This window comes from Mustela lutreola, chromosome 8 (genome assembly GCF_030435805.1).
Source record: "Mustela lutreola isolate mMusLut2 chromosome 8, mMusLut2.pri, whole genome shotgun sequence".
In the NCBI taxonomy this organism is placed as follows: Eukaryota; Metazoa; Chordata; class Mammalia; order Carnivora; family Mustelidae; genus Mustela; species Mustela lutreola.
In genome coordinates, this window is record NC_081297.1 from 48,690,231 (window position 1) to 48,715,552 (window position 25,322).

The 25,322-nt window shown below is 57.8% G+C and overlaps 3 protein-coding genes across 4 annotated transcripts; all 3 read left to right on the top strand.

Moving 5' to 3' along the window:
- On the top strand, positions 1-6,033 carry GPR162 (G protein-coupled receptor 162). Its single transcript, XM_059184661.1, has 5 exons — positions 1-424; positions 2,026-3,332; positions 4,032-4,221; positions 4,840-4,997; positions 5,303-6,033. The coding sequence occupies exons 2-5, from the start codon at positions 2,466-2,468 to the stop codon at positions 5,843-5,845; spliced, it is 1,758 nt and encodes a 585-aa protein (XP_059040644.1). The 5' UTR covers positions 1-424; positions 2,026-2,465; the 3' UTR covers positions 5,846-6,033.
- A 738-nt stretch (positions 6,034-6,771) lies between these two features.
- On the top strand, positions 6,772-17,774 carry P3H3 (prolyl 3-hydroxylase 3). The gene is made up of 15 exons (XM_059184659.1): positions 6,772-7,438; positions 8,346-8,498; positions 8,808-9,009; positions 9,084-9,215; positions 9,668-9,804; positions 10,255-10,344; positions 11,527-11,579; positions 11,705-11,772; positions 11,878-12,002; positions 15,049-15,150; positions 15,484-15,634; positions 15,856-15,973; positions 16,051-16,126; positions 16,931-17,071; positions 17,210-17,774. Exons 1-15 carry the CDS (start codon positions 6,941-6,943, stop codon positions 17,375-17,377), a joined length of 2,214 nt encoding a protein of 737 aa, XP_059040642.1. The 5' UTR covers positions 6,772-6,940; the 3' UTR covers positions 17,378-17,774.
- A 156-nt stretch (positions 17,775-17,930) lies between these two features.
- Positions 17,931-24,570, top strand: GNB3 (G protein subunit beta 3). Of its 2 annotated transcripts, XM_059184671.1 has the most exons (11): positions 17,931-18,960; positions 19,211-19,297; positions 19,575-19,613; positions 20,849-20,955; positions 21,037-21,100; positions 21,221-21,383; positions 21,473-21,539; positions 21,635-21,836; positions 22,888-23,104; positions 23,951-24,076; positions 24,295-24,570. In XM_059184671.1, exons 2-10 carry the CDS (start codon positions 19,241-19,243, stop codon positions 24,055-24,057), a joined length of 1,023 nt encoding a protein of 340 aa, XP_059040654.1. In that variant the 5' UTR covers positions 17,931-18,960; positions 19,211-19,240; the 3' UTR covers positions 24,058-24,076; positions 24,295-24,570. The 2 variants fall into 2 exon arrangements, with proteins under 2 accessions (XP_059040654.1, XP_059040653.1); XM_059184670.1 differs by having other exon boundaries at positions 23,951-24,570.
- The last annotated feature ends 752 nt before the right edge of the window (positions 24,571-25,322 follow it).

Below are 25,322 nucleotides of genomic sequence, written 5' to 3' on the forward strand. Positions count from 1 at the left end.
GGGGTGGGGGCAGGACACGAACCGTCTCACCAATGAAGCCGGTTCCCCGCCAGCGTCCTCGCCCCCTCCCTGCCGGCGCCTTCCCTGCCCCTCCCCCTCCAAGTCGCCGCCGTCCAGCTCCCCGCCCCGCACTCGCCCCCGCGCCCCCCGAGCAGCTCCCTGCCGGCCCCCTGACCCGGGGCTCACGGGCGGCGTGTCTCCGGGAGAGGGGGGGTGCTCCGAAAGACCTGGGGTGGGGGGCAGAGGCTGAGTGAGCGGCGGACCGAGCCCGGGAGGCTGGGACCGAGGGGGGGGGGCAGGGAGGCCCGGAGGGAAGGAGGGAGGGGAGGAGGAGGGCGGGCGAGCTGGAGCCGGCAGGCGGCGGGAGCCCGGGCGAGCCGCGTCGGGAGTGCGGTCTCCATGGCAGTGCCGGACTCAGCCAGAGGTAAGACGACCCCGGCCCTGTCGCCCCGCAGCCCCCATCCCCGCGGCCCCCATCCCCGCAGCCCCCTCCTCCCCACCCGCCTCCTCTCCCCTCCGGCCGGCCCCTCCTCCCCAGCCACCTGCTGTCTCTGCCCGGGAGTACACGGTGGGTGGCGGGAGGGAGGAGCCGCCTGACCTTACCCCTTCACCCCGAAGGGCGAGGGACCCCTGTCCGCTGTGGAGTCCCCCAGATCCTCCTCCCACCTTCCTCTGATCTTTCTCTGTCCTTCACCTCCTCTCTGTCCTTCACATCCTTCCTGCCTCCCTCCTCTCTGACTCCCCGTCTCACAGCCCACCCGCTGGACCTGGGTGGGGGGTAGGTGGAAAGGGGTGCGAGGCTGTAGGGGAGAGTAGTGGGGGGGCGCTTCTGACCAATTCCTTCCACCTCCCTCTGGCTGGCCATTACCATGGCAACTAGGGTGTACTGGGCTCCGGATGGAACAAAGGTGGGGGGTGGACTAGGACTTCTCAGGGAGGGCAAGGGTCTGAGGTCTTCCACAGGAAGTAGACCCTCTTACTGCTGTGCCCCACTTTTACCCTTGTTTCCCCCCCAAAGTCATTAGCTCATCCTTCTTGCCTCCACTCTGTTCAGGATTTCACCTGATTTCCTCTTAGCCCCCTCCCCAGGAATCACCGAAGCTCAGCTTCTCAAAATTCAGGACTATCTTCCTTCCTATCAGAGGGAAACTGAGGCTGGGGCAGGGGAGGAAAGAATGGAGGTCTATGGGTGGGAGTCAGCACCTTATTGAACACTGGGCTTTTCTTCTCAGTCTCCCTGTTTCCTGCTCCCTCCTTTCACAGAGCCCCTCTTCCTTCCCAACCCTCCTCTCCCGGGGTCTCTGGGGCTTTCCTTCTATTTTCAGATACTATCACTTTGCCCCCTCTTTCTTTCTCTTCTGCTCAAACTCTCCTCCTTCCCCCTAGTTCCCCATCTTTCCATTTCTGGATGCTTCTGATGTCAGCGGTTTCCCCGCCTTCGGGTTCCCTAACCCCCCTCCCCTTGGTCCCAGCCTCCTTTCTCCCATCTTCCCAGATCCCCCATGAGCTAGAGGAGGATCACACAGGCTTGGGGACATGGAGCTGGGCACCAAGACCCCTGGGCCCAGGAGCTGGAACGCTGGGGAAGAGCTGGGATAGCATACATATCCCAGTTTACCAGGAACCTCAAAAAAGAAACAAGTCATGCACCTGCCAGCAGTAGGTCTGAAGAGAGAGTCAGGGACATGAAGATAGGGATTGAATAGTACTGAGCAGGGGATATAAGAAGGGACCTGGGAATGCCAGAGGGAGGAAAAAGGGCGGAAAGGGATAGGAGACAGGAGGTTAGAATATCTTCTTTCCTGCTGGTCTGGAAAGCAGGGCTCTTGAACTGTGTGGGCTATGTGACTGGCCATCCGACTTAAGGCAGGAGAATGTTCTGAATGACCCTATGACCCCTAGTAATCAGTTATTTCTATAACTTTCTATAAGTTTCCAGAGAAGGGGGGCACAAGACATCTGTCCGAGGCCAGCCTAGGCCCTGCCTTTGCTCTTCCCCTCCCACCTGTCCTTTCTCCCTTGTAGTTTGTCCAGGTGGCTGAGCCTCACCCCCCACACCCCTTGGGGTACCTGGAAGATCCCTGACTAGTCAAGAACCAGAGGACGAAGAGACCCAGAAGTCCTGGCATGGGGACCAGAGCCGCTCAGTCAACCTCATAGCTGGGAAAGCAATCAGCTTGCCTCCCCATCAACGGGAGGGGTACTTCAGGAAGGTTCCCACCCACTATGGAGGCTGAGGACCACCTCTGCTGACCCTCGGTCTCCTCCCCACCCTGCCCTCCACACTGCCCCTTAGCTGGGTCAGTCATGCAATGCTGAGCAGCCGGGTAGGCCCAGGGACGGTCTGCTTCACCAAGGGGCAGGGATTGTACGCATCATGGGCGTGCGTGTGAGTGGGGCTCCTGGGTGAGACCCAGCCCCCACCCCCAGGAGTCCAAAGGGGGGTGGGGGGGCCGGAGGATAGGATGGCTCGGGGAGGGGCAGGGGCAGAGGAGGCCTCCCTGCGCTCAAACGCCTTGTCCTGGCTGGCCTGTGGGCTCCTGGCGCTGCTGGCCAATGCCTGGATCATTCTTAGCATCTCGGCCAAGCAGCAGAAGCACAAGCCACTGGAGTTACTGCTCTGCTTCCTGGCGGGCACGCACATACTCATGGCGGCCGTGCCCCTTACCACCTTCGCCGTGGTACAGCTGCGGCGCCAGGCCTCCTCCGACTACGACTGGAATGAGAGCATCTGCAAGGTGTTCGTGTCCACCTACTACACCCTGGCCCTGGCCACCTGCTTCACAGTCGCCTCACTCTCCTACCACCGCATGTGGATGGTGCGCTGGCCCGTCAACTACCGCCTCAGCAACGCCAAGAAGCAGGCACTGCACGCGGTCATGGGCATCTGGATGGTCAGCTTCATCCTCTCTACACTGCCCTCCATCGGCTGGCACAACAACGGCGAGCGCTACTACGCCCGCGGCTGCCAGTTCATAGTCTCCAAGATCGGCCTGGGTTTTGGTGTCTGCTTCAGCCTCTTGCTCCTTGGGGGCATTGTCATGGGGCTGGTCTGTGTGGCCATCACCTTCTACCAGACGTTGTGGGCCCGGCCCCGAAGGGCGCGGCTGGCCCGGAGAGCAGGGGTGGGGGGTGGGGCCAAGGGGGGTGGGGCCGGGGGGCTGGGGACCCGGCCGGCCTTCGAGGTGCCAGCCATCGTGGTGGAGGATGCCCGAGGGAAGCGGCGGTCCTCGCTGGATGGCTCCGAGTCAGCCAAGACATCCCTGCAGGTCACCAACTTGGTCAGCGCCATCGTCTTTCTCTATGACTCGCTCACAGGGGTGCCCATCCTGGTGAGATTGGGGTCCCCCACCGGTTCTCCCCGATATCCAGGCCCCAGCACATTCACCTGACCTCCCAGCCCATCAGACATACAACAGCTTAGCCATTCGCCTTCCTCTCTTCTGCCCACCCCCACTACATCTGTAAGCCCCCTCCCCACCTCTATCACCCATCTCCTCATTCCTGTTACCCCCAGCCTCGTCTTCTGTTTTCCGGTTTCTAGTGCTCACACCACTACCCATCCTCCATCTCTCCTATGGCTCCACACTTCAGCCCCCGGACCTACCATCCAGCAGCCCAGCTCCCGTCCCCATTCCCTAACGCTCTAGGGGACACACCACAGGGTCTCTGAGCACTCCAGTGGAAAACCCAGAGAGCTCGCGCCACCACCCCAGCTTTTTGCATCCCTGTCTAGTCCCGGTTCCTGAATTTCTGTCTGTGTTCAAGTTTTCTGTATCACGTCTGCTTCCATCCCTCTGGACCTCAGGGCTTTATCTCCAGTCCCTGACCCCTGACCTTCCTCTGAATCAGTCCCTTCCCCTCTGTTCATCCCATCTCCACCTCCGACTTTGCCTCTGTCATGATCCTCTGAGAAGTGGGCGATCCTTTCCCGTCTGTCCACCCACTGCACTAGAATACTGGATCTGGGGTCAAGTGGGACCTCTGTGCGCCCGGTGGTGACCCCGCTCCATTCCCCATCCTCCCGCTAGGTGGTGAGCTTCTTCTCCCTTAAGTCGGACTCGGCTCCGCCCTGGATGGTGCTGGCGGTGCTGTGGTGTTCCATGGCACAGACGCTGCTGCTGCCCTCCTTCATCTGGTCCTGCGAGCGCTACCGCGCTGACGTGCGCACGGTGTGGGAGCAGTGCGTGGCCATCATGTCCGAAGAGGATGGCGATGACGGTCAGAGGAAGGCCTGGGCTTTGGCTTTCCCCGGCTTCGGCTCCCTTTCCTACTGGCCCTTCCCTGCGCGGGGACGGGCTCCCCTGGAGTGCCCCCTGCTGGACGGAACCTGCGCCGCCCCTGGGCTGACTCCAGTCTCCCCCTTTCTCTAATCACGCACCCCGATGTGCACCCACGGCTTCCTCCTGCACCGAGGGCTCCCTGCACCCGGCGGCGGCTTCCCTCCGGAAGCCCACACTACCCAGCTCTGCCTCCGCACTCCAGGCCGAGTGCCTGAGAAACAGTCCAGAGTCCTAAGACAACCCTAAAGGAAGGCTGTGGTACAGAGGGGAGGCTAAGCTCCCTGAGAGAGACACCCCCCCCCCCCAGCTATAGGGACAGTTCTTGGGGGCGGGGTTGTAACTGTTTCAGTGAATTTGTCTATATGTATGAAGCACTAGGGACTTAGCAGTGAATGCAGCAGACCTTAGACACTCTTGCTTTTCCTCTTAGAGATTATAGACTAGTGGGAACAGGATTCTCCCGGAAGCTTATAAAGGGGGCAGGAGGTTTTAAAGGGGGCCGGGAGGGGCGTGGGCATTCCCTGTCTGTAACCACCCTGCCCCTCTTCTCTCCTAGATGGAGGCTGTGATGACTATGCAGACGGCCGAGTGTGCAAAGTGCGCTTTGATGCTAATGGTGCCACAGGACCAGGGGGCAGGGACCCTTCCCAGGTGAAGCTGCTGCCTGGAAGGCACATGCTCTTTCCCCCTCTTGAGAGGGTCCACTACTTACAGGTATGGGGCTAGGGAGTGTACCTCCTTCTCTGGGTACCCCCTTACTACTTGTCTCCAGTCTCTGCTGACAATCCCGACTCCCCACTCCCTAGCCCTGACCTGCAAGGCCCCTAAGGGGTAGGTGAAAGAAAGGTGTGGCAAGAGACGCTCCCCTTCTGACCCCTCAGAACCAGGTTTGCCCATCAGAGAATGTTTTGCAAAATTTTAAGGGGGTAGAGGCATCTTGCCAAGTCCCCGCTTTGGTTCCTGCCTCTACCCCCCTTTGTCCCTATAGCACCCCTGAGTCTACCTGCTCCTCTCCCCAGGTCCCTCTGTCCCGCCGTCTGTCCCACGATGAGACCAACATCTTCTCTACTCCTCGGGCACCAGGCTCCATCCTGCATAAGTGGTCATCCTCTGATGACATCCGGGTCCTTCCGGTTCAGAGCCGAGCCCTGGGGGGCCCTCCTGAGTACCTGGGGCGAAGACAAAGGCTGGAGGATGAGGAAGAAGCTGAAGGTGGGGGGCTGGCCAGCCTTCGCCAATTCCTGGAGGGTGGGATGTTGGGGTCAGGTGGGGGACCCCCACGGGATCCTGGCTTCTTCCGGGAAGAGATCACCACCTTCATTGATGAGACACCTCTGCCTTCTCCGACTGCTTCGCCAGGGCCCTCTCCTCGCCGGCCCAGGCCCCTGGGCCTCTCACCCCGCAGGCTCTCCCTTGGGTCCCCTGACAATAGAGCCGTTGGACTTCCTTTGGGGTTGAGTGCAGGGAGACGCTGCTCCCTGACAGGAGGTGAGGGGAGTGCAAGACCTTGGGGAGGATCCTGGGGCCCAGGTAATCCCATTTTCCCCCAGCTGACCCTCTGAGCCCAAGTGGGCCTGCAGGACTCAGAGGACAGGCCCTGGGTGAGTAACACCTCCAGACTCCGTGGAGATGGGCATTGGATCTGGGGCCTGGAGCCCGATGCTGTCTCCCATCTCAGTGACCAGATGTCCTACTCACCTTCCATCATTCTTAGCAAAATGTATTAAAGCCTGAAGTGTTACCATGGAAACCTCGGTGTCCTGTGTGCTAGGGTGGTAGAGGGTATGATGGGAGGCTTGGGGGTGGAATGGCTCATAGAAGACCAAATAGAGTAGGGGCAGTGACTAGAGGCACCAAAAGATGCCCGGACAAAGACAAATTCAAACATGAAGACATGCAGAGGGACAGGCTTATAAGAGCATCTTGTGCTGGGCATGGACGTGGGCATGGAGAGACACTCGAGTTTGCTGCTTTGGGGTGTGAAGGATCTCTGTCCAGATTTGTGAAGTAGCTTCAGAGTGGGATTCCAAGTGCCATGCCCCAACTCCCCTCCTTCCCCCAGATCCACCTAGGCCTCACTTTCTGGGCAGGAAAGGATTTGCCTGAGTTGGTGTCACAGGCCTGCATCTCATGCTGCATTCTAAGGCTCTTTTTCCAAAAAAGAGGGTGTGGGGGAGGTATCCACTCTCCTTGTCCTGGACCCAAGAGTGGAGGTAGGGCAGGCACAGAGCGGAGAGGAACACAGCTGCAGGGTTACTCTGACCCCATGGGCCCAGGAGTTGGAGTCAAGGGTCCTAAGAGGCTTCCCAGGATGTTTTCCAAAGCACAAGTCCCGCTCCAGTCCCAGCCTCCAGTCCCAGCCGTTTGCCATCTGTTCTTCAGGGCCTGTTCCTCGTCCCACACTGTCCCTCCTCTTAAACACTGCTTTCTCCACTTTCTGCCAGGCTTCCCGACTTCTCTGGCTCTCACACTGGCCTCTGCCAGGGCTGAGTCTGGGCCGCATCAGCTCTCCGTGGCCCCGCTCATTCCTTCTCTCTTCCTCTCCTCCCTCCTCTCCATCTCTCCTTCCTTTCCCCTCCCTCTTCCTCCCCCCTTCCCTCTCTCTCCCTCTCGGCTCCCGCATTCCGCTTAGGCAGCTGGCCGGCGCCCCTGGCACCATGCTCCGGCTCCTCCGGTTGCTGCTGCTACTGCTGCTGCTGCCCCCGCCGGGCTCCCCCGAGCCCCCAGGCCTGGTCCCGCTGTCCCCGGGGGCGCCCCCCCAGGCCCCCGACTTGTTGTACGCGGACGGGCTGCGCGCCTACGCGGCCGGGGCTTGGGCGCCGGCGGTGGCGTTGCTGCGGGAGGCGCTGCGGAGCCAGGCGGCGCTGGGCCGCGCGCGGCAGGACTGCGGGGCGCGCTGTGCGGCCGAGCCGGGGGCCGCTCTCCCCGCCGTGTTGCTTGACGCCCCGGGGCCTGACTCCGGGCCCGGCTCTGCGCAGGGCGCCTGGGAGCGGTTGCTGCTCCGCGCGGCGCTCCGCCGGGCCGAGTGCCTGACCCAGTGCGGGGCGCAGAGGCTGGGCCCCGGGGGCACCGCGCGGCTCCGCGTGGGGAGCGCACTGCGGGACGCCTTCCGCCGCCGGGAGCCCTACAACTACCTGCAGAGGGCCTACTACCAGGTGCGGGAGCCGCCCGGGCCCCTTTCGGGGGTCCTGCCCTGACCCGTGCTGCGCCGCTACGTGGAGCTTGCCGGGAGGGGACGGAATGCCGGCGCCCGGGCCTCGGGGTGGGGCTGGGGGGTGGGGGCGGTCAGCGGACACTCTCCTTGTGAGTCTGTCCCATCCAAACGGCGTCAAGTACCCACTGAGGTCGCCGAGGGACAGCTTAAGGGAGAGTGGGAGCAGAGTTGGAGCGGGGCTGGATGGAATCCTGAGGGGGTGGGGACCAGATTGGAGATGGAGGGAAGGGGCCTGAAACGTTAGGTCTTCCTGAGATCTACGTGGAATGATAGCCGCCTCTTCCTAGGAGGGAAGTGGAGGGGATGGAGGAACCCCGCAGCGGCACAGGAAGCACGGGGAGAGAGGAATTGAGTGTGAGGCTTTGCGGGGCAGGGGCACGGCTCCTCCGCCCTGACGCCGAGCATGTGCGGGGCGGGCAGTGGACACTGCGCAGCTACCAGTTGGGTAGCTCTTGCCTACGTGGCTGGGGTTGGGGGGGCTGGTCACACACACCTCAGCCCAGGGTCCTAGAGACCTGCGGGTTTTGCCGGTCGCTCGGGTCTCCCTCCACTTCCCCACATCACTTTAGCCATCACTCGCCGCCTTGTCTACCAAAGGGAGACCCTGAGTTGCCTCTGCGGTATGGCACCCACTCCAAAGTCTTCAAACCCTTCTTTCCTGAGCTTCCCCAGTGTACTGGTTTCTGGGGGCTCTGGAGGTTGGGAAGTAATCAGTTCTGACTGACAAGTCTTCCATAAGGTTCTGGGGCAGTTCCAGGTGTGGTTGGGGGGGGGGGGGCGGCAGTGAGTGGGCAGAGGTCTGACACCCCTGCAGGAGGGCACTGATCCTCATCCTCCCTGCTTCTCAGCTGAAGAAGCTGGACCTGGCAGCGGCTGCAGCGCACACCTTCTTTGTAGCAAACCCAACACACTTGCAGATGCGGGAGGACATGGCTAAGTACAGACGCATGTCCCGGGTGCGGCCACAAAGCTTCCGGGACCTGGAGACACCACCACACTGGGTGAGACACCTTTGGCCAGGTAGACAGGGCTCACTGGACTGGGACCTGTGTGGCCCAGGCATCAGGAGACCTGAGTACTGTCCTTGGTAACCCTGCCTGGAGAGTCCCTCTCTAGGCCTTCCCAAGGATCCCTAAAGTCCTTTGTATGTCCATTCTGATCCTGAGGCCCTATATTCTCCAAGGTGAAGTGGGACCTGGAGTCCATGCCCCAGATGTGACCAATACCCCTCCCCTTCTTTCTGCTTCCCAGTCTTGCTTGGCACCCTGCCTCCAGGAGCTCGGGTGACTGTCCACTCCCCTCCCCCACAGGCAGCCTATGACCATGGCCTGGAGCTACTAGGGCGCCAGGAGGCAGGACTGGCACTGCCCAGGCTGGAGGAGGCCCTGCAGGAGAGCCTGGCCCAGATGGAGAGCTGCCGGGCTGGCTGTGAGGGGCCCGAGGAGCAGCAGAGGGAGGAAGAAGAGGAGGAAGGAGCTGGGAGCCAGGGGGGCCTCTATGAGACCATTGCCGGTAAGGAGCTGGGGATTCACAGCCCCACGGAAAAGAGTGTTGCAAGCCAAATGGTTCACGTGTGTTGTCTGCAGGCCACTGGGTTCGGGTCCTGCAGTGCCGCCAGCGCTGTGTGGGAGACGTGGCCACACGTCCTGGACGCAGCTTCCCTGTCCCTGACTTCCTTCCCAGCCAGCTGAGGCGGCTGCACGAGGCCCATGCTCAGGGTCAGTTGGGGAAGGGTGAGCCCTGGGGGTGACTGGGGTTGGAAACAGGGGAAGTGAAGGTTTGTCTCTCTGTCCATATCCTGAGCCTCATTCTCTCCATCCCTCCCATCTGTCTCTCAATCTGTAGCTGGTCAGGAGGACTCTCCCTGGCTCTCCTTTGGCACCGTTATGGAAAGGTCCTTCTGCCCTTGCTGCTTCTCATCTTCTTTAATTCCCTTCTCTCTTCCTTCCCTTTGAACTCTGCCTATCCTGCCCAGGTATGTTTGAGTGAGCTTTGGAAAGAAGCGATGGCTGACTGCGTTGGCCAGGTGGGAGGGGAGTTTTGGAGTTGTTTGGCGTCAGGAGACCACTTTTCTGGCTCTGCCTCTGTCCACCTGTTTTCCCTGCCTCTGCCCAGGGACCGCTGCCATTCTCACTCTGTGCCCCACCCCGCCCTACTGCTCTGTCTCCAGTGGGGAATCTGTCCCAGGCTGTGGAAAATGTCCTGAGTGTTCTGCTCTTCTACCCGGAGGACGAGCCTGCCAAGAAGGCTCTGAATGAGTACCAGGCCCAGCTGGGAGAGCCGAGACCTGGCCTCGGTCCACGAGAGGTAACCCTCTGCCCCATGCTCACCCTATGAGGTAACCCTAAATCAAATAGAACTGAGAAGTAGCCTTGACTCTGTCCCCACAGCTAGGCACCACAGGCAACCCCAAGCCCAGCATCTGTCTTGTCTCCCCTCCCTGCTCCCCATTGCAGACTTGACTTTCTGAGTCCAAGTGCCAGCCCTTCCCCTCTTGCCCTCACCTCACCCCTACTTGCCCTCCCTCATGTGCCTTCCTGTGCCACAGGCACTCCCTCCCCCAAACCCCCCCCCCACACACACACATTGAGCACAGATACCCTGAAACTGTTGAACAGGAAGGCACAGGGAAGGGTTTAGGAGCGTGCAGGCTGACCCCTAGAACCTGGGCCTGCCATGCCTTAACTTCCCTGCCCCACTCGACTTCTCCTCACTCCTCACCTTACCCCTTTCCCCCTGATGCCCACCCCACCTCAGGACATCCAGCGCTTCATCCTACGATCCCTGGGGGAGAAGAGACAGCTGTACTATGCCATGGAGCACCTGGGGGCCAGCTTCCAGGATCCTGTGAGTATCTCCCCTTGTCCCATCCTGCCACTTGGTGCTCCCCCAGGAGGAAGGGAACAGTGATGCCCTACGTTTATGTCACTGCGGTTTGCAACAAGGCTTCCCAGTCCCCACACCCCTGGGACACTTGGAGAGGGGTCTGCAGTGTCTCAGGGACAGAGGCGGGTGCCCGTAGTAGAGGGTGGCTTTGGGGTCATGCAGGCCTAAGTGTTGGTCTCTTTTCTGCCATAAATAAGCTCTGGACCTTCACTTGCCTCCGCCTCAATTTCCTTGCCTGTAAAATGGGCTCATCAGACCTTTCTCATAGAACTATTGAAGCCATATCATTTGCTACATAGTAGGGAAGGCTCTGTTCCTGCTGCTTTGTTTACTATTGTTGTTGTTGTTATGAGGAAACTGAAGGGCAGAGGGTTTGTTCTCTGCTAGGACAATAACATAAAGCATTTTCCCCATCTTCTTGGCACCATTGACATTTTGACCTGATCATTCTTTGTAGGGGATCATTCTTTGCCTGGGGTTTGTGGGACGTTCAGCAGCTTCCCTGGCCTCTGCCCGGTAGATATCAAAAGTAATCTCTGAGTCGTGGCAATCAAAAATGTTTCCAGACATTGCCTAACCCTGGGGGACAAATTCTCCCTAGTTGAGAACCGCTGGCTCCAAGTGTGGACTCTAAAGCTAGTTTAGTATATATCTATGTGTGTATGTTAGGTAGGTCCCACACCCAACATGGGGCTGGAACCCAGGACCCTAGGATCAAGAGTCACATGCTTTACCAACAGAGACCCCGGTACCCCTCGAAAGCTAGTCTGAATCCCAGTTTTGTCACTTGCTAGCTGTGTGTTATTGGGCGTGTTACTTTACCTCTCTGTGTCTTTGAGTCTCTTCCACTGCAAAATAGGCACATTAATACGTAATGTTGTGAACCTTACATGAAAAATCTCCACGCATTCCGCTTCCATGGAAGAAGCTGTTAGAAAACCACCTGATCAGTAGTGCCACACGAGCAGATGTTGGTGGAATTTGGCCCAGCTCCCGGGGCTCCGGACAATGAGGCCAGAGCTTTTCCCACCTCTGCCTTCCTCCTGGAAGCTGGAGGACCTCAGTGTGGTAGTTTGGAGTCGAATAATGTCAGGAATTTGGGCTGGACTTGGTGGGTGATGGCACTTTTCCTGGCTCTCCCAGGATCCCTGGACTCCAGCAGCTGTCATCCCCGAGGCACTTAGAGAAAAGCTCAGGTAGGAGATGCCCTATGGTAGGAGGGGACTGGCCTGAGCTGAAGGCGAGGGAGGGGTCCTGGGAGGTCTGGGGAAGATGGGTCTGCAAGGCCGGGCATGCACTGAGCACATCTCTCACCCCTGAGAGAGGATCAAGAGAAGAGGCCTTGGGACCATGAGCCGCCACAGCCGAAGCCCTTGACTCACTGGAAGGGTAGGTCCCTGGGAGAGCAGGAAGCAGGAGCCTCAAGGGTCTGGCCCGATGGGTCTGCCCTCAGGGGGCGCTCAACCCCCCTCTGCCCTGTCCCTTCTCCTGCAGATGTGCTCCTCCTGGAGGGAGTCACCCTGACCCAGGATGCAAGACAGCTGAATGGGTCAGAGCGGGTGGTGTTGGACGGGCTGCTCACGCCCACCGAGTGCGGGGTGTTGCTGCAGCTGGCCAAGGTAAGAAGACCTGTGAGTAGGTGGCACCCTCGGCTGTTTAGGGACCTCTGGCACAGCATCCCCCTCCTGCCCTCTCTGGTTCTCCAGCAGCTTTGGCGCTTGCCCGCATCCCCCCCTCCCCACCACGGTGGAACACGTTCTTTTCCTTTCAACTTAGCTGGCATAGGGTGGATGGACACTCTTTACAGAAGGATCTTGCGAGAAATTCTTAGAAAGTACAAAACAAAACAAAACATAAGGGCATAAAATAGAGTGAGTGTGCAGGTGAGGATTCCTTGGTTAGTTGGCCAAGAGTTTAATTAAGGCTTGGCCAGCGGCTGAGGGGGCATACGGGTTACTCTCCCCACCCGTTGAATCCCCTGCGAGTTTGGGTGGAATGATCCATATCGACCAGGCTGAGTCCGCCATTTCGGGAAGCTTCCATCTTCATTCTAGGTTAGCCTGCCTTCTACACACACTTACTGAGTATCTGCTGTGTACTCAGAACTGCTGGGTTCCAGGGGGGAGGTAGGTAATCTCAGACATGCGTTCAGGAGCTCCCTGGATAGAGGAGGCATCAGACAGTGAGACATATTGGTAGACGGGGGTGCGGGGGTGGGGAGGGTGGCTACAAGAAGCATGTACCTTTGGGGCGCCTGGGTGGCTCAGTGAGTTAAGCCTCTGCCTTTGGCTGAGGTCATGATCTCAGAGTCCTGGGATCCAGCCCTGTGTTGGGCTCTCTGCTCGGCAGGGAGCCTGCTCTGCCATGCCCCCCTCCCCCCCCCCCCCCCGCCGCCTCACTTCCTACTTGTGATCTCTATCTCTGTCAAATAAAATCTTTAAAAAAAAAAAAAAAAAAAGCAGTATGTACCCAGCCAAATATAAGTGCTGAAATGCCAAGTCACAGAAGGCTTTCTTGGGGGGGGCATTTGAGGGGCGCATTCAAACTGTCTTTTTTTTTTTAAAGATTTTATGTATTTGTTTGCAAGAGAGGGGGTGTACACTTATGCACACGAGTGCACACATGCACGCATGCAGGTGGGGAGGGGCAGAGGAAGAAGCAGACTCCCTGTTTAGCGGGGACCTGGCCACCAGGGAGCTAGCCACAGGACTTGATCCCAGGACTTGATTCCGGCGACTCCAGGATCATGACCTGAGCTGAAGGCAGATGCTTTACTGCCTGAGTCTCCTAGGTGCCCCTTGAGCTCAGGTTTAAGGATGAGTTAACAAGGCAGAGAAGGGGAGGAGAGCCAGGCCCTAAGAAAGAAGATGGAGGGGCCTCTGACCACTGAGGAAAACTCCGGGAGTAAAGAACATGTGTCAGCCCCAGCAGTGATTGGCTGGGTGACCTCGTGCAACATATTTTAATGTCTCTGAGCCTCGTTCCTTCATCTGTAAAATGGGGCTAACTACAGTGGGTTCTTTTAGGGTTTTTATTACCCAGGTAGTCCTGGGTAACACTTTTGGAGAATATAAAAAGTGCTCGGGGGCGCCTGAGTGGCTCAGTGGGTTAAGCCTCTGCCTCGGCTCCGGTCATGATCCCAGGGTCCTGGGATTGAGCCCCACATCGAGCTCTCTGCTCAACAGGGAGCCTGCTTCCCTCTCTCTCTCTGCCTGCCTCTTTGCCTACTTGTGATCTCTGTCTGTCAAATAAATAAATAAAATCTTTAAAAAAAAAAAAAAGTGCTCAGGACTAGCGCTTGCTGTGTCCTCAGGCTATATGCTATCCAGAGAAAGTATAGGGGAGAGAAGCCAGAGGTGGAGGCACAGGCGCAGTGACAAAGGGCCTTCTGTCCCCTGCCAAGGAGTTGGTCCGTGGTGGACAGCTCATAGGAGAATTTAAGGAGGGGTTAGGTTTTCCACACGCGTGCATTAGATGGAGTAGGGTCTGGGGTCACCATCCTGAGGAAGCCGTGAGATCCCTCTAGTGGCACTGTGGAGAATGCACGGGGAAAAGAAGGAGGAGAGGCTTCTGGGTGATGCTGGAGTGCCATGGCTTTAGGTTAGGTCCTCATTTCAAGGGAGTGAAGAGAGGTGGACAGATGAGAAATATTTAGAAAGTCAAATATAGAGAAGTTCAGGGCTAAATCTAGGTGGAAGACAACGGAAGGTTGGAGTCAGGAATAACTCCAAGGATCGGCCCTCCTTTCTGTTCATCACACTAAATTCATTCTGGCCTCAGGACCTTTGCACTTGTGGTTTCTGAAGCCGGGAACATTTTTTTCTCTCACGTATTCAAGTGGCTCCTTAAATCTGGTTTGTTTATTTGTTTACTCAGAATATAAACTGCGTGAGAGTGTGTTCACGGTTGTGTCCTCAGTGCCTAGAACAGTGCCTGGCATATAGGAAGTGCTCAGTACAAATTTATTGAATGAATAAATACAAGAATGGAAGGTTAGATGGCTTGGGTGAGTAGGTGGTCTCTCAGAGATGGGGTTTATATACAGGATAACTGGGTAGTGGTTACAAAAAGCAGCCAAAAGAATAGGTGTCAGGAAAGGGACATTCAAATATCAGGAGACACCCATGTGATGGGATTCATGTAGGTGGTAGTTGGGGCTGAGCATCAAGGTTTCTCACATCCTCCAAGAGTATGTCAAGGGTGTCAGAGAGAGGCACCTCGGCTGATGGGGAGCCACCTTGAGCTAGCCAGAACCTGGCCTGTCAAACTTCCTGCTGGGGCCCTGTTTCTGGAAAGACTCCTCTAACCTTGGGTCATCGGGAATGAATGATCAAGCCCTTCCTGCCCCCTTTCCCCAACAGGCCTTACTCTCTCAAAGGCCCCTTCCCTGCTGTAGGAAGCTCTCCAGAGTTCTGGGCACAGCCCCGTAGGCCAGTGGAATTCCAGATCTTTACCAGAGAGTGACAATATAGGCCTGAAAATAGTTGCTCTGTGGGAAGGGGCAGCAGCTCAGGGAAGAGAGCCAGCAGAGAACCCTGGGGGCCTCTAGCCCCTTCCGGGGAGTGGGAGGATTGGAGGAAGGTCTTGCAGCCCTGTGGACAGTGATGTGGGGATGGCCTAGGACCCAGAGAGTGAGACTCCCCGGCCGCCTCTCTTCCTCCTTAGGACGCTGCTGAGGCTGGAGCCAGGTCTGGCTATCGTGGCCGCCGCTCCCCTCACACCCCCCATGAGCGCTTCGAAGGGCTCACGGTGCTCAAGGCTGCACAGGTGAGAGGAGACCCCTGTTCCCTGGGCTGATGCCCAGAACTGGAGAAGAGGGTAGGCAGGGGGCTGGGCTCCCAGACCTGGGCATCTCCTGTGGACTGAGAGTGCCTGAGTCCCCTGCCTAGAGTCAAGGGCGGTGGGAGGGGAGGTATTCTGAGACCTAGGGACCTGGGTGATGGTCGCAGAGCCAATGGAAGGAGCAGTTTGGGGTGATGGACAGAGCTGGCCGCTGAGGCCAAACCCGTGGGTGGAGAGCATGGAAGTAGGGCAGGGGCTGGGGCAGGCCTGCCCTTCCCTGGCCCCCTCCTTTCCTGCCCTTCCTTTCCTGGCTTGCAGCTGGCCCAGGCTGGGGCCGTGGGCAGTCAGGGGGCTAAGCTCCTTCTGGAGGTGAGCGAGCGTGTGAGGACCTTGACACAGGCCTACTTCTCCCCAGAGAAGCCCCTGCATCTTTCTTTCACCCACCTGGTGTGCCGGAGCGCCATAGAAGGTAACTACCAGGGAGCCTAGCCGTTCCTCCCCAGCCCCAGCCCTGGCCCCGGGTTGGGCCCTGCACCCCCTCTGCATCCACCCCTGGTGGGCTCTCTGACTCCCTCGCCCGGGTGAGGGCCAGCGATTGACCCGGCCAGCTGTGGTCCCGGCAGGTGCAGGGTGAGTGTGGGCGGCAGTGGATGGGCACTGGGGCACTCACCAGGCCCCTCTGCTTCCCAGGCGAGCAAGACCAGCGCATGGACCTCAGTCACCCGGTCCATGCAGACAATTGTGTTCTGGACCCTGACACTGGGGAGTGCTGGCGGGAGCCCCCAGCCTACACCTATAGAGACTACAGGTGGGCAGACCCCCAGGCGGTCAGGCAGGTGGACCCGATTTGGGGTCTCACTGTCTGCCACCCTTCTTCCTCTGCAGTGGGCTCCTCTACCTCAATGATGACTTCCATGGTGGGGACCTGTTCTTCACACAGCCCAATGCCCTCACGGTCACAGTAAGCTGGGTGGGGGGCGTGGGGGTGTGGTGGAGAGCCCAGCTGTGGGCTCTGAATTCAAAACAGAAGCTTCCCAGAGGCAAATACAGGGAAATGGCTGGGTCCCCCTTAATCTTTTCCTTTCCTGGCCTCCCCGGCCCTGTCCACCACTTGTCTGGGTTTGGGGGTTCTGGCGGAAGTGGATTATAGCTCCCCGGGAGATGTCAGTGGCCCCTCCAAACCCTGCCTTCAGTGTTTGCCTCACTCCCTCAAGGAGGGTGGGTAAAGCGCACATGTCCCCAAGGTCCTAGTCCAGGTAGAAACCAGGGGCTGGAATTGGACAGAAGGAGTAGGACAGTGATTGTCCGTCATCTACTGCTCTGTCTTACCCAGCCACCTCCTTCTCTGCTAACCGCCACCAGCTACCAATGACCCCTGGTCTCCCCGAGGTGGAAGAATGTCCCCAAGATCCTTATCCTCAATCCCCAGAGCCTGATACCGCGTCCATGCCCTCAGATTGCGTCACACCTGAGGTTCAAAGCTTGGGCAGGGAAAGTCAAGGCCTGGGCAGGGGGTGGGGAGGCCCTCTGTGAAGGCCCCTTTCCTTTGGCTCCGACTCCTCTAGCCTCAGTCTGGTGTTTGTGCTCCCCAAGTGGAGGCAACTTCCCATTTCCCCCGCAGGAGCGTCCCTGAATTAAGGAATGGGAAGTGATGGGCAGGAGAGCTGAACTCTTGCGCCCTGGCCCGCCTCCTGGCGTTAGGGAGTCAAAGCCAAGTTCTCTGAGAGCCCCCCTCTGTGGCACTGAACCTGCTCTTACCCCTTAGGCTCAGGTTCGTCCTCGCTGTGGACGCCTCGTGGCCTTTAGCTCCGGTGGAGAGAATCCCCATGGTGTGTGGGCTGTGACTCGGGGACGGCGCTGCGCCCTGGCCCTGTGGCACACGTGGGCACCTGAGCACAGGGAGCAGGTGAGGAGGAACGGGAGCAGGAAGTTCTCTCCCTCCTGGTGTGTGAAGGATGAGGGGCGGGGCCAGGACATCCCACTGAGGGTCCTGGGGGCAAGGTGACGCAGGAGATTGGGCCATGCTCTCCTTCCAACCGCTCAGGAGTGGACAGAAGCCAAAGAGCTGCTGAAGGAGCCAGAGGAGGAGGAAGAGGAGGAGGAAGAGGAAGAAATGCCCAGCAGAGACCCTTCTCCAGAACCCCCCAGCCGCAGGCTTCCGCAGGTCCAGGACAAGGCTGGGAAACCGCCTCGGGTCCGAGAGGAACTGTGAAGGACTGAGCCAGCTCCTCGGGGATGTGGCCACTTGACGGGTGAAGGACCATCTTGATGCCAGGACCCACGAGAAGCCCCCATGTGACGGGAGCAGAACAGTGAGCTCTCTGTCCCTGCACCCCTCCTACCTTGGGGATCACAAGGGCTGTCCAGCCCTGGACGCAGAGGACACTGCACTGACTAGCCTAAAGCACACCAGGCCTGGTTGATGGACCTCCAGTCTGAGGAAAGACCTAGGACAGACTGAGGACACAATCCCTTCCTAGAAAGAAGTGGCAGGGGAGAGGGCCTGACTGTTTCACATGTGGAGGATGAGAGGGAGGCTAAACCCAGGGCCCTGTCCCAGCATGTAATAAAGAACTGAAGATCCCTCAATCAAGGGCCAGTCAAGGGTATCATGGTTTCTGTGGTGTCTGCATCAGGGGAGCGGCTGTGGCTGGCCTGGGAGGAGACAGATGTCTCTGGGCCTCCCAGAGGCGGGGCCTCTCAAAGCCTGTGATTTGTCAGGGAAATCTCGGCCACCTGCTCCCCACATGCAAATAGACCCAAACTCCTGACAGCTGCTCCTTGGGCCTCTGACTCTAAGCCCTGTCTTCCCTCTCTGAGCTCAGCCAAGACGTAGGGCAGCGTGATCCTCTGATTCCAGCCTCACAACCCTGTCAGGACTCCGTGAGTCATGGGGGCAAGGAGTGGGCCAAACCCAGATGGAAGCCGGGTTGGGGTTGCGCTCCACTTCCCACCCTTGGTCCACTCAAAGCAGGGCCAACCCTGTGTAGTCTTTCTCTCTGAATCCCCTGTACCTTTCCCCATCCCCCCAACCCCCCAGGATCAGACCCAAGGGCAGCTGGTTAGGGTTTGTTGAGAAGAAGGATTATCCAGATCAGTCCCATCTAATCTCAGCTCCTGCACCCTCCCCGTATTCACCTGAACCCCCTTCCCCACAACCCTGAACTTAGAGACAAAATCTTGGATGTCGATAATGGGCCACCTCTCACCCTCATATTCGGGCTCCTGGACTGGTTGCTAGGCAGGACCTGACTGCCACAATCATCAGCATTGGTGGGGGCTGGGGCTGGGGGGGGGCAGCTGGAGCTGTGGTTGCTTCTACTACTCTGTACCCCTCCCAGACCCCAACCTTTAATCCTCACAGCTTTGCTCTAATCCCATGGGGCCTGATGCTCTTATCTCTGCCAACGAGGAGACTGGCCAGAGAAGCACCCCTTCAACCCTTCCTCCCCCCAGGGCTGGTGAGGGGCTGCTCCTCTTTATAGCCCCCCACTCTTGCTCACACTTACCCCACCCCAGGCTGGGCCCAAGTCTCTCTAGAAGCCACACACCTCCCTTCCCGCCCTCTCCCCCCGCCCCCCCGCCGTTGCCAGCTGATTTCATTTGCCTGACGTTGTTGTCATCGTTGTCGTCGGCCCTACCTTCTCTGTCAGTGCTCCCCCCCCCCCCCCAGAGCTGGGGCCAGGCCAGGCCAGCTCTTCTGGCAGCAGAGCTGGGGCAGGTGACGGGTTGGCATCGCTGCTGAGGGAGTGAAGAGGCGCCTGGAAACCCGGGAGAGGTCCAGTCAGAGTCCAAGTAAGGGGGAGCTGGCGTGGCTCTGGGGCCGGGGCTGGGGGCTGCAGGCTGCAGAGAGGGCTCGGGCAGGGCCAGGCTTGGCTGTACAGGACTCCAGACGTGGAGGGGCTCGTGGGGAGCTGTGCGGCCTGCCCCCCAGGCATCTCTCTGCTTCTTGTAGTGGACTCCAGGCCTTGAGTCTGGAGTGGGCGCAAGGGGCAGGAACATGGCTGGGTGGGGACCACCCACTCCTATCCTATGTTCCTGACAGGAGCCGGAGCTACCCCTCAACCAGTCAGCCATGGGGGAGATGGAGCAACTACGGCAGGAAGCGGAGCAGCTCAAGAAGCAGATTGCTGTAACCCCAGAACTCTCCTGTCAGGGGACCCTAGAAAACATGGAACCCGGGACACGAGGGAGTGTGGACTTGGGGGTGGGGGAAGGAGGCTGGATTAGCTCCTGAGCAACACCATAGAGACCCCTGACCTGGAAGTGACTAGAGACTTTCTGAACTTGGGTCTCATATTTGAGATGCCCCCCAAACCCTTAGGCCCAAGCCCATCCGCCTCAGAGGCCCATGCACCCACTACCCCCACCTTGCCCTTATGCTCGCCTGATGGCTGCTTTCCCCCCAGGATGCCCGGAAAGCCTGCGCTGACATTACTCTGGCAGAGGTGAGACCTCCCTGTCCCCCTGAAGCAGGGCCAGGGGCGGGGAGGGGAAAGGAGGGGAGTTCCCTGACCAGCAACAGCCTGGTGCCCGAGCTTTAGTACAGCGTGTCCTTGGAATGAGGAACGGCATTAATTAATTCATTCAACAAACATTTAGTGAGATCTGCTCTGGGCCAGGCCCCTTATTGGAAGCTAAGGTTGCAGATGCTGTCTCTGTCCTCAAACAGAAGGCGAGGATGGTTATACCCCCTCGCAGGGTGGCGAGGAGGAAGCGAGGGATGGACTTATGAGCGATTTCTAGTCTCCTAATAGTGTACTGCACCAATTCTAAGTCACGTATTTTCACATTTTGACATCTCTGAGATTGAGATGCAGCCCAAAATAGGCAATGCCTTACAATTAGAATTGGCAGCATTTTTTCCCTTTCTCAGTGATACCTAAAAGCATGGTGCTTCGTAGAGTTGGCAGCATCTCATGTCGGATTAAATACACTAATAGTGAGAGTGAATATCGAACCCTTGCCGTGAGCCCCACACTGGGCTAAGTTGCTTCAATACATAATTTCATTTAATTTCTATGACAACCCCATAAGTTGATGCTATAAACCTCATTCTACAGACGAGGAAACAAGCTCAGAGAGGGTAAGCAACTTGCCCAGGACAACAAAGCAAGTAAATGACAAGTTAAGGCCATGGATGGACTTGAGCCCCAGCCTAAATTGAGAGACTGGGTGGAGTGTAAGGGCCATAGGACCACAAATTTCAGGAGGTGCAGTTCAGGGTTGCCCTGGCTGCCCCAGGGAAGCCAGTGGAAGAGACAGCCAGGCCAGAGTGTCGTGTGGGACAGGCCACAGTGTTGTGTGGGACCAGGCCTCCTAGGGCCTCAGGACAGTGGATGTGTGCCTCTCTTCCCAAGTCCATGTTCAGTGACTTCAGGCTGGCAGCTTGAAGTTGGTAAAGGTGGGAGTATGTCCATGATGGACAGCTCTCTCCCGCCCCCATCTCCTCCAGCAGCCCACACTGGAGAGGTGCTTCTTAAACACTTGGCAATGTGCCACTGGCCATGTCTGGTCTCTCCCACTCAGTTGAAGCCGCCCCAGGGCAGGGACATATTTCTCCAAGGCTGGGGGCCTGACCCCAGAGCCTGAACAGAACCTGGTCCAGATTTTGGTGGCCATGACACTGATATCCAGACATGTGCCCTACTCACCCTGATTTCTAGTGTCTCCTTTTTTGCAGCTGGTGTCGGGCCTAGAGGTCGTGGGAAGAGTCCAGATGCGGACACGGCGGACGTTAAGGGGACACCTGGCCAAGATCTATGCTATGCACTGGGCCACCGATTCCAAGTGAGGCTTGAGGGCCACCCAGGGGTGGGGATGGGAGGCAGAAAGGAGAGGCTTGGGTGACGTGGGCTGCCCTGTCCCCAGGCTGCTGGTAAGTGCCTCGCAAGATGGGAAGCTGATCGTGTGGGACACCTACACCACCAATAAGGTACTGGCCTCACCAGCCCCCCATTGTCCTCCGTTTCCTGGGGGACATTGTGCCTCCTCGCCTCCATCCTCCCCACCTGGGAGCTCAGCTCAGCTCCTGCCTCTGCCCACCCTCCTGCAGGTGCATGCCATCCCGCTGCGCTCCTCCTGGGTCATGACCTGTGCCTACGCCCCATCAGGGAACTTTGTGGCCTGTGGGGGGCTGGACAACATGTGCTCCATCTACAGCCTCAAGTCCCGTGAGGGCAATGTCAAGGTCAGCCGGGAGCTCTCTGCTCACACAGGTGAGTGAGTGACCCTCTCTGCCCATCCCTCTTGGGAGAGGCCCAGGGACTCCGCTCTGCAGCCAGGGCGCTGTCCTCACCACCCCCAGGTTATCTCTCCTGCTGCCGCTTCCTGGATGACAACAACATCGTGACTAGCTCCGGGGACACCACTTGGTGAGGACTGAACGCTGTGGATGCTGGGCCTTGGGGTGTGGCTCTGTCCTGGCCTTTCTGTGACAGGGTGACAGCATCCTCCCTCCTCCCGCCAGTGCTCTGTGGGATATCGAGACCGGGCAGCAGAAGACAGTGTTTGTGGGGCACACAGGGGACTGCATGAGTCTGGCTGTCTCTCCTGACTTCAAGCTCTTCATTTCGGGAGCCTGTGACGCCAGCGCCAAGCTCTGGGATGTGCGGGAGGGAACCTGTCGGCAGACTTTCACTGGCCATGAGTCGGACATCAACGCTATCTGTGTGAGCACCCCTCTGCGCCCCAGCTCCCGAGACATCCTCACAGGGCACCCCCACACATCCTGCACTCCTTCCCTAGTTCTCTCCCCTTCTCCTTTTAATTTCCCTGGTGGGAATAATTTTACCTTACAGAAAGGCTATGAGTCACGCAAACAGCCCTCATCTACCCTTCACCCATATTCACTCTTGACATTTGACCATGTTTGCCTTATTGTTCTCCGTAGATGGAGGGAGGGATGGATGGAGAGACAGACACAGACACCTAGATATATTTTATTATCTTTTTTTTTTTTCCTCTTTGGAGACTAAGTTGCAGATACCATGCCTCTGTATCCCTTAAATACTTCAGTACGTGTTTCTTAAAAACAAGGCCACTCTCTAACACGGTCACAGTATAATTCTTAAAATAAGATTGAATAATGACACAGTAGAGTCCACAGCCTATATCCATTCTTGTTTCACCAGTTATCTCAAGAATATCCTTAAAAGCCATGTTTTTTTCTGACTAGGAACATGCATTGCATTCCCTTGTTATATCTTTTCACTTTCTTTTAAACCCGAAAAACTTTTTTCTACCTTTTTTTGTCTTTCGGGCCATTGACCTCTTTAAAGAGTGCCACCCCATTTTCTTGAAGCTTTGTCTCCGTTTATCTGACATTTCCGCGTGATGAGATTCAGGTCATGCCTTTGCCCTTGGCCCTATGTGTCCACACCCTGATCCAGCCAGGAGCCCAGAGTCGGAGTTGGGGACAGCCTCCGCCCTTCTAGCCATGTGACCCTGGGCAAGCCGCCCACCCTCCTTCAGCCTCGTGCTCCTGCTGGCAACAGGGAAATAATGCCTGCCTGTGGCTCAGCTCTGCAGTGAGGGGCAAGTGGAGGGTGTAGGGCAGCCACTGGCATGCAGCTGGTGTGGGACAAATGTCATTGGTGAAGAGTGCCAGGGACAGGATAGGCAGAGGCTGCGGGAAAGCGCTTGCCCTGGAGCCCTCAGGATGGGAGAGGTCTCAGGCCACCCAGGTCTGATTCCTGACCCCCTTGCTGCCTGTACCCTCAGTTCTTCCCCAATGGAGAGGCCATCTGCACAGGCTCGGATGATGCCTCCTGCCGCCTGTTTGACCTGCGAGCAGACCAGGAGCTGACAACCTACTCCCACGAGAGCATCGTCTGTGGTATCACATCTGTGGCCTTCTCCCTCAGTGGCCGCCTGCTCTTTGCAGGCTACGACGACTTCAACTGCAACGTCTGGGACTCCATGAAGTGTGAGCGTGTGGGTAAGGGCCAGCCCCGCCCCCCTACTGCCACCTCAGAGGGAAGGACCTTCCTACTAGCTCTCTTTTCTGGGACCCTTTCCCCTGTGCCCTAATTACTGAATGACACTGAGCTCTACCCTTGTAATCCAGTCCCCCTTGGTTTCCCAACCTAGGACCCTCATCTCTAGAGGCCTGCCTCCACCACCCACTGCTCTAGCTGCTTTCTGCCAAAGGAGCCTCTGTGTCACCTGAGACCCGTGGACCTTGAATGTCCAGTCACTTCTGGATTTCCAGGGCCTATTAAGTGTCAGGGCCATCCACTGGAGCAAGGGGCAATCTCGGGGAACTGTAATAAGCCGAATCAAGGCCACCCCAACCTAGGGGCTTAACGAGGACCACCCTGATCTGAAGCTGAATCAGATCGTGTGGCTTCTCTTGGGAGAGGCCAGGTGCTGAATGAAAATACCTCTGGCCAGAGAGTCAGGATCCAAATCTGAATTCTGTTGCTTAGGGTCCGAAGGCCTGAGGACAAGTCACTTCTCTCTGGGCCTCAGTCTCTTCCTCTGGAAACTCAGGAATGAGACAAAAGAGCTACCTCTCCCTTTTCTAGGGTCCATCAAGGTGCTCCTTGCTTTTTTCATAGCACACTGGTGTGGCCGACCTCTCCTGTCCCTCTCGGCACCCCCAGCCCACCCTCCACAGAGATTGGCCTCAAGAGAAACCCTGCCCCTTAGGGTAATCCTCTTTGAGTCCCCGCCAAAGGCTGAGAGTCCATGGCCAATGTAACCTAGGATTCCTGCAGACGCACATGTGCTCTTTGCCAAAGCAGCATGGGCTAACAGGCTGACTTGTCTCCCTCTTCCTCAGGCATGCTCTCTGGCCATGACAACAGGGTCAGCTGCCTGGGGGTCACAGCTGATGGGATGGCTGTGGCCACTGGCTCCTGGGACAGCTTCCTCAAAGTCTGGAACTAAGGAGGCTGGAGGAGAGGAGGTAAAAGGCCATGAAGACGATCAGCAGCCCCCTCCCTTGCCCCATTTTCTTTTAAGGTTTTTTTCTTCTATGCCCCAGCTGCCACCCCCCACCCAGCTTTATCCTTTGAGGGCAGTGGGGAAAATGGGGAATAAGCCTTTGGGAGGCAGCATCAGGGACACAGGGGCAAAGAACTGCCCCATCTCCTCCCATGGCCTCCCCTCTCCATGGTCCTGCAGCTTCTCCTGTCCTGAGCAAGGATAACTGGCCCCTCACCAGCACCGGGTGGGCCTGGCAGGCTTCTGATCTGAGGCCCCGGGCCCTGGAATTCCGCCTCCCCAGAGCCACTACCTTTGTCCAGACCTGGGTGGCAGAGGGTGCTCAGTCCTGTGACTATGGCTCTGGCACACATTAGGATCCTGGCCCCCTTCTTCAGGTTTTCTCCACTTTCTACCTTCTTTATTTCCCTCCTAAAGGACCTGCAATAAACCGTAGTGCCCGGTGTATGTCTGTGATGTTTGGCTTCTGCCCCACTTCTGTTGCAAAAAGACACAGGCCCAACTTAAGTAATGAGTTATTACAGGTGCAGTGATAAAGGCTGGGTACCAAACAGCTTGGGGGCAGAAAGTATGGGGGAGGTGGAAGCCCAAGCCTCATGGAGAAGGCATGAGACAGATTAGGAGAAAGTATTCACTAGGTGGCCAGCGTAGCCTCTGTCCAGTGATTCACTACCACTGGCCCACCTGCGTGTGTATAGGAAGGTTATGCTGAGAAGGAATCCGATTATAGCAGACCTTGAATACCAGCGGAGACTTTATCCTAAGGGCAATGGGGAGCCATTGAAGAGTTCTGAGCAGAGGAGTCACACGGTCAGTTGTGTTTCTCCAAAAGGTCACCCTGGCGGCAGTGTAGGTTGATGAAATGTTGGGAGGGGAGACTGGAGGAAAACGAGGCAGGAGGGAGATGGCACGAAATCTAGAGCAGGAGGGACCCCTGGGGGCTCAGTCGGTTAAGCTGCTGGCTGCCTTTGGCTAAGGTCACGATCCCAGAATCCTGGGATCGAGTCCAGCATCAGGCTCCTTGTTCAGCAGGGAGCCTGCTTCTCCCTCTGCCTGCTGCTTCCCCTGCCTGGGCGCTCACTCACTCGCTCTCTCTCTGACAAATAAATAAATAAAATCTTTAAAAAAAAATAAAATAAGAGCGTTAGGACAGGGGGGCAAGGAAAGGGATGGGGAATAGATAAAAGATAACAGAATCACCAGGATTT

Bases quoted from the DNA above. Each gene is read 5' to 3' on its own strand.
- GPR162 (XM_059184661.1), top strand. From the start codon at position 2,466: ATGGCTCGGGGAGGGGCAGGGGCAGAGGAGGCCTCCCTGCGCTCAAAC. The intron at 4,222-4,839 runs GTCAGAGGAAGG...CTTCTCTCCTAG, and splicing joins CGAAGAGGATGGCGATGACG to ATGGAGGCTGTGATGACTAT. The intron at 4,998-5,302 runs GTATGGGGCTAG...TCCTCTCCCCAG, and splicing joins AGAGGGTCCACTACTTACAG to GTCCCTCTGTCCCGCCGTCT.
- P3H3 (XM_059184659.1), top strand. From the start codon at position 6,941: ATGCTCCGGCTCCTCCGGTTGCTGCTGCTACTGCTGCTGCTGCCCCCG. The intron at 7,439-8,345 runs GTGCGGGAGCCG...CCTGCTTCTCAG, and splicing joins TGCAGAGGGCCTACTACCAG to CTGAAGAAGCTGGACCTGGC. The intron at 15,635-15,855 runs GTAACTACCAGG...TCTGCTTCCCAG, and splicing joins GTGCCGGAGCGCCATAGAAG to GCGAGCAAGACCAGCGCATG.
- GNB3 (XM_059184670.1), top strand. From the start codon at position 19,241: ATGGGGGAGATGGAGCAACTACGGCAGGAAGCGGAGCAGCTCAAGAAG. The intron at 19,614-20,848 runs GTGAGACCTCCC...CCTTTTTTGCAG, and splicing joins CTGACATTACTCTGGCAGAG to CTGGTGTCGGGCCTAGAGGT. The intron at 23,105-23,950 runs GTAAGGGCCAGC...CCTCTTCCTCAG, and splicing joins CATGAAGTGTGAGCGTGTGG to GCATGCTCTCTGGCCATGAC.